At 35.0% G+C, this 7,319-nt stretch overlaps 1 protein-coding gene across 1 annotated transcript in view; it reads left to right on the plus strand.

Annotated features, from left to right (window-relative positions):
• NGF (nerve growth factor) overlaps positions 1-6,014 on the plus strand; it is a 66,038-nt gene extending 60,024 nt beyond the window's left edge. Inside the window, exon 2 of the mRNA XM_034414235.3 lies at positions 5,118-6,014. Within this exon, the coding sequence (XP_034270126.2) occupies positions 5,130-5,861 (732 nt within the window). The 5' untranslated portion in view covers positions 5,118-5,129 and the 3' untranslated portion in view covers positions 5,862-6,014. The remainder of the gene's footprint in view (positions 1-5,117) is intronic.
• The last annotated feature ends 1,305 nt before the right edge of the window (positions 6,015-7,319 follow it).

Consider the following 7,319-nt stretch of genomic DNA (forward strand, 5'->3'; position numbering starts at 1 on the left):
AGAAACAGCACAAAGTTTAAAATAGCCAGTTATGACTACTTTCTTTCTTGAAAGAGTAGAGAGTATAGTTTGATTATATATTTCAAAACTGCTGCATTTTAAGTTTGCTTGTCTCCAACACCAACATCTTACTTTTGGAGAATCTTAATTAAAGTGATGATATGAGACCAGCAAGATTCTGGCTAAAGTTCTCACTTGATATGGGATTCAGCAGGTGACTTAAATTCAATTATTATCTCGGTCCCATACACCATCTTGAACTCTTTGAGAAATAGGTGATATACATACTCAGCTTAATAAATTGTGACAAAAAGTTGTTCTTTGGATGTTTTCAAAATGTTTAATTCCTATATGTAGCAGATTCCACCAAAGACTTTCATAAGACTCCTATAGCACACTTTGTGGACATTTTATAGTTTCTGCTTGTGGCACAATTATTTCTTGAATATTGCCTCTTTTAATTAACTTTAACTACCTTTAGTTTGGAGGCATGCACGTGTTTTTTTATGCTTTTAAAAACGCTTACTGTGAGTTTACAACTAATCTTAAAAACTGATTCTTGACATGTTCCTTTAATTTTTTTAAATAAACTCCTGTGGATTCAGCGAAACTTTTGAAAAAGCAAACAAAGTCAGGTTATAATTTGTTGAAGAATTCGGAATCTATAAAAATTCAAATTCTTTCCGTAAATCACTTACGGAACTGTAGACCCATTAGTTTTACTGTAGACTAAGAAGTACGTTATTCCCCTGAAATCCCAGTCAGTTATTTGAGACTATGCTACTAGCAAAAGAACATGTTATATTTTTTTTGTACATTGCCTTTAGCAGTATGGAAAGTTTTGTTTTGTTTCTCATCTGTTTGTATTTAATCTTTGCTTAGCACATCATTTGAGTTGCAAAGTGCTAATGGTTCTTTTTAAAATAGAGTGTGAGTTCCTCTAGATTTATCTATGGAATAACTTTTTTGTCTTTTGTCTTTTTTTGTCTGCTCAAAATACTTAATCACAATGTATCAATTATACCAATAGGTTTGTATTCTGAGGACCCCATTTATATTGTTTAATTATAATTAATACAAAAGAGCCATTTGATTAACATATAGATATACACACCATTAAATGATTTTTATAATTTGATTGATAGCTGCAGCCTGCTGCTTAATCTGGATGAAAGAATGGATTCTTCTGAGGAGCAAGAGGATTTTAGATTTAGAAGGACATGGTCTAAGGTTCATAGTTTTCTATGGTACAATAAAGTTAAGGTTAATGTAGACTTTAATAGTCATTAGGTATATTAGAAGTGGCATATTGACAATATGGAACAGATATAAACCTAGCCTGAGATCAAAAATATCTTCATGGGTTTTAGCAATAGAAGATTTTAGAGTAAAAAACAGTACATAAAGAAAAATGGTTAACTTATCAAGAGTTGTTAGAACAGGAACATGGAAAGTATAAGATGAAATCAAAAAGAGGAATTGGCTGCAGACAGATTTAGTTTTCAGTGGTTTTCATATGCACAGAAAAATATTTTAAGGACATTTGAAATTGAGCAGCAGGAGACAAAATTTGAAGTTGAACTGTGTACAAATGATGAACATATAATTGTACATTATTAAAATTTGAAATGGAAGAATAAGTGAAAGAATATATGATAAAATGGGCTGAGAACTTTAGACAAAATATACTGATGAATAGTGGGAAAATATGTGATTAGATTAAAATTTATATTATGAGCTAAAAGAAAATTTTCATAAAATGATGTACCGTTGGTATAAGAATCCAGAAAAGTTGTCTAGAATGTATGAAGGTTTTTCAAATTTATGTTGGAGAAGTGGATAGCATTTTATCATGCCTGCTGGACTTGTAAAATCAAAAACTCAGAAATTTTGGGTTGAAATACATTTTAAAAAACAACATTCAATTGAAACCTTAATTTTTCTTGCTGGGATTAATAGACAGCCAATTAGTAAAGAGCCAATAAAGATTATCTTTATATATGTTTAGTGATGCAAATCTTAACAGAGAAATGGTTGGTGAAGATGAAAGAATTAGCAATTACAAATTTAACCTGTTTGATTAGAAAAAAATCAACAATTACCTTGATTAGTGACTGGAAACCCCTTATGGACTTTTTGTTGAAAAAGGAGAAAAATGAATTTATGATTTACAGGTTTGAATATTAGAAAGGGTATCTTATGGAAAGAAGGAAATTGTGGTGGAGGAAGGAAATTAGAACAAGAGGGCACAATAAAAATGCATCTGTAACCCCTGACAAGAAGACTTTTCCTTTTTCCAGCTTCGCTGCTCCTCTAAACTGTTTTTTTAGAAATTGATAGCAGATCTAAGAATGTTAAAAGAGTTTGGCAGGCTGATCTGGGAGTAATATCTGTGCTCCTGAATTTTTAGCATCGACGAATGCATTACTACCAAACTAATGATTATTATTAATAGCCTTAGTATTTTAATAATGAAACTGATTTCGGTTATACTATGTAAAAATAGTGGGGGGAAATTGGGGCGAGACTGAGTGAAATAAAAGATCTTGGATCTTTCTTGGGAATTAAGAACTTTTTTGAAGTTCATGCAAACTGCCCTACTGTGGCAGACTACAAAATACTTAGAACAACCAGGGTCACTCCTATGCAGAGATAACTTGCTAATTATTATTTTAATGGTTGCTGAACCAGTTGATATTTGTACCTGCCACATTATATTTTCTCCTTATTAACACAGCAGAAGCACTACTGCTTCAGCTATTGTAAAGATCTTCTTTGACTAAGCTTGCACTTTTGCTTGAACATAGATGGGCTTTGTGAATATTTATAAAATTACTTTCTGAGAAGCTAAAGTATTTTCCAGATTCTGAACTAATTATCCAATCTTCTTTTTTAAAGCTTGTACATTGTAAGTATTTTACAGAACCTAGCCCTGCTTGAAAATATAAAGGTAAATGTCAATATTTTGCATTATTGCCTGACTTTTAATGATTTCTTTTTAAATTTCTTGCTAATCTTATTCTAAACAAAAGTTCTGATTAAGATTTTTATGTCTAAAATCTCAAAAAAATCTTTTTAAATGTTGCTATGTTAACATAACACCCCCTTCTTCCACCCTGTTAGAAATACAAATAGCATTTATTGACACACTTAATCTTTTTTTCCTTTTTAGTACAGAGTGATGAATCTCAAATGACTTACAGTAAACAAAACTGATGTAGATCTACTTCAGGGTGTGCCTATATTGTCTTTAAATTTTGTTGCACAAACTTTTTTTAATTAGCATATATGTTGACATCAAGAAACTCATTCGACATGTTCTGAATTGCTGTGATGGCCCCAGTGCTTCAACTGAATCTGAGAAATCTGGTGCCTCTCTGAGCTGTAACATATTTAAATGGTTTAGAACTAATTTCCTCTTGCGGCACAACAAGCACCTAGCTCTGTTTGTCTCCAACTTTTGTAGCACATTCAGAATGGTGAGGATGGATAGGGATACAGTATGTGGGCTGCATAAATAGAAATAATTATTAGATGGCAGTTACAAAATAAAACTCAAACCTGCTGCTGCCATCTTCTGGCTGGCTGTATTTTTGCATGCTGAAGTATCATACCTCAAAATTTAGTTACATTGCCTGTTGGAATTTTCCTTTCTTGTGATTTTAGCAAATATTTTGCATAGAATCTGCAACCATAGCAACCACTCTGACTGATTGATGAGTATCCTAAGATTAAGAGTACTGATTATCTATTAAATCTACTACTAAAAGTATAAATTATCTGAGGAATTCTAACAAAAAAGAACTTTGAATTTGACACAGATTATTGGCTTTAGAAAAGTATAACTGCAGGGAACAAGAGGATCTATGGTTTGTCAGAGAGCCCCAACAATAATGACTGGCCTTTGTCTTGAAGGATTTCAGAATGGATGCCAGATCTAAAGATAAACAACAAAGTCTGAATCATTCTCTCCTAAGAGGTTTAGGCTTTTGTCTACTCTGTGCAAGAGAAAGAGAATCTGTTTTCAGAACTTTTACTCAATTGAAACTATGGCCACAATCCAACACGAGATTAAATGCTCTTAAACCCCTTAAAGTCAATGAATCTAAACAGATTTAACTGGGTGTTGTATTTGTCCCATGTTTTATTGTACTGATAGTTTTCTGGGGAAACTGACAATTCTATAACTAATATCAGGTCAGGACTTGCATAATAGCATTTATTCCAGTAGCAAAAGTAGCATTTTACAACTTAGTATCAAGAAGCTTTTAAGAAATTGAAGTAAGTGCAGTTTAGAAGAAATTATTCTTCCGCAGTCTATTCAGGTACCTGTGTCTAATTTAGCAATATCTTTGTGCTGGCCTTTCTGCCTCTTTTTGTGAACTTGTGGCTCAGTGGTGAAATCCAATTTTTTTTACTACGGGTTCTGTGGGCGTGGCTTGGTGGGCGTGGTGTGGCTTGGTGGACATGGCAGGGGAAGGCTATTGCAAAATCTCCATTCCCACCCCACTCTGGGACCAGCCAGAGGTGGCATTTTTCCAGTTCTCCAAACTACTCAAAATTTACGCTACCAGTTCTCCAGAACCTGTCAGAACCAGCTGGATTTTACTCCTGATGTGGCTCATGGCAATCTGGATGCAAGTACAGAGTATATTTCAGCCACTTTTCCTTTTTACATGGTTTTTACTGTAGAACTTCCAACTTAGTCCATAGAGATTCTTGTCAGTCTCTGTTCTCCCTACTAATAAACTAAGAACACTGCTTGATATAAGTTATATTCTAGTACTTCAGGAATTAACAGTAACCCTAGTATTATTTCGTTTGTTTGTTTATATACTACCCATCTCACTGATAAAGTGACTCTGGGCGGTGTATTATTTCTTAGCATCCCCACTTTATTAAGCAGGCTTGCTGTTTGAATGACCCTTTCTGCAGTGGGAAAGAAAAAACAGCATCTGGTATCCACATGGCTGGGCCTCTCGTAAGACAGTGAAATGTCTTAGCTTTACATTTTCCATGGCATTTCTGTATCAGCATATCTCTCCACTCATCTTGGAATTGATGTTTTTCTATGTTGTCTTTGCTCACAGTAACATTCTTGGTTTGATCTCTCCTAGGTGCATAGCGTAATGTCCATGCTGTGCTACACTCTGATTATAGCATTTCTGATTGGCATATGGGCAGCACCAAAATCTGAAGATAATGTCCCTCTGGGCTCCCCTGCAACATCTGACCTTTCTGATACCAGCTGTGTTAAAACTCACGAGGGTCTGAAAACATCTCAAAACACAGATCAGCGCCATCCTGCTCCTAAGAAGGCAGAGGATCAAGAAATTGGATCAGCAGCAAACATCATTGTGGATCCCAAGCTTTTTCAGAAGAGGCGGTTCCAGTCACCTCGTGTTCTGTTCAGCACTCAGCCCCCACCATTGTCAAGAGATGAGCAAAGTGTGGAGTTCCTGGACAATGCAGACTCTCTTAATAGGAATATCCGGAGCAAACGTGAAGCTCATCCTGTGCATAACCGAGGGGAATATTCTGTGTGTGACAGTATCAGTGTCTGGGTTGCCAACAAAACCACAGCAACGGACATCAAAGGCAAACCGGTGACTGTGATGGTGGATGTAAATCTTAATGGTAATGTCTACAAGCAGTACTTTTTTGAGACCAAGTGCAGAAATCCAAAACCAGTTCCAAGTGGGTGCAGGGGCATTGATTCCAGGCACTGGAATTCTTATTGTACCACAACACACACATTTGTCAAAGCGTTAACCATGGAAAGCAATCGGGCATCCTGGCGCTTCATTCGGATTGACACTGCCTGTGTGTGTGTAATCAGTAGAAAAACTGAGAACTTCTGATTGACCATTGATTGCTCCAATACTCACTTTCTCCCCACCCCCTACCTCAGCCTGTAAATTATTTTAAATTATGAGGGCTCTATGATATATTTATAGTTTATACAATGAAATCAATGAATCATCATAATTTATTAAATCCTTTTGAAAACTGAATACATGATGTGAGCATTAATGACATTTTTTTCCTGTTAAACAAATATTTTAGCTTTTATTTAATATGCTTGTCATAGAAAAGTTTCTGAAAAGAATGTATGGCTGTTTTCAGTGTCCTGCACCTGATCTTTTTATTTAATGTGCAGTTGCTCTGTTACTCTGCACTAGATCAAACTTCATTACATACAAGTCCATTAGGAAAAATCTCCCTCTCCTGGGTCAGAATCATTCGTTCATATTACACATCTGAGGAGATGCATAACTGTCATTGTTGTCAGATACGCTGATTTCCTTTTGTTTATACATTCTAAATATTAGATTTGCAACTGACTTCTTGTTAAACTTGTCTTCAGAGCAGTCCCATACACATACGTATTATTTTTACAAATAAATAAAGCAGTGAACATATTGAACATACCTTTTCCCCACAGAAACAACCCTGTGGATTGGGCTGAGAGAGAGTGAGTGGCCCAAGGTCATCTACCTGGTTTTCATGGGACTTGAACTCATGGTTTCTACCTTGTAGCCTGATACCTTTTTTTTTCAAATTGTATACACATTTCTTTTTCCTTTTATAGGAAACATTTAAGCAAACATTTTGCTTCCTATTTTATAACATGTGGTTAAAAGCAACTACTTTTTAGTCAGCTGCTGGCAAAACTAAAGCCAGCCTGAGGCCAGCTAGATTTACATCTAACTCCATCCCATTTAAATAAATAGAACAAATGTGTCCTGATTGTTGATTCCTCAAGATATAAAATCCAATTTCACACTCTCGTGTTTCAAAATAGGTTCCACTATTTTCAATACATTTTGCTCTTAAGTAAGTATGTGTAAGATTATCGTCTCATATGGCAACCCAGGATGTATTGACTTCAGATTTATTCATGCTCTGTTCTATTTAGCAGATTTTCTCCATGGTAAGTAATTGCAAGATTGCAGTTTTAGTTGTAACTGATTTGATTAGGTTTGGGATCAGTGCAAAACTCCATGGATTAGTCTAAACTTTGATGATTTTATACCTTTGTGATAGAATTTTAATCTAATCAAAACTGAATAGACACAAAATAAATAGTAGAAGGTTCCTGAGAAAACAGTCCTTCTGATAGAATAAAAAAGTATATTTTGGTTGATTTTTAGGAATAAAGACCATCCTGGTCCTTTGAACTCAGTGGAAGTTATAGATGAAAATGTTGCAAATGATATTCCTCCCCACTCCTGCCCAGAACTGCCACCATTTTCTCAGAGGATGAATGAAAATTGAGTACATAATTGATTGTCACTAGCAATTGGAAGATTGTATGC

Source organism: Pantherophis guttatus, chromosome 3 (assembly GCF_059756535.1).
Source record: "Pantherophis guttatus breed Tessera chromosome 3, ASM5975653v1, whole genome shotgun sequence".
In the NCBI taxonomy this organism is placed as follows: Eukaryota; Metazoa; Chordata; class Lepidosauria; order Squamata; family Colubridae; genus Pantherophis; species Pantherophis guttatus.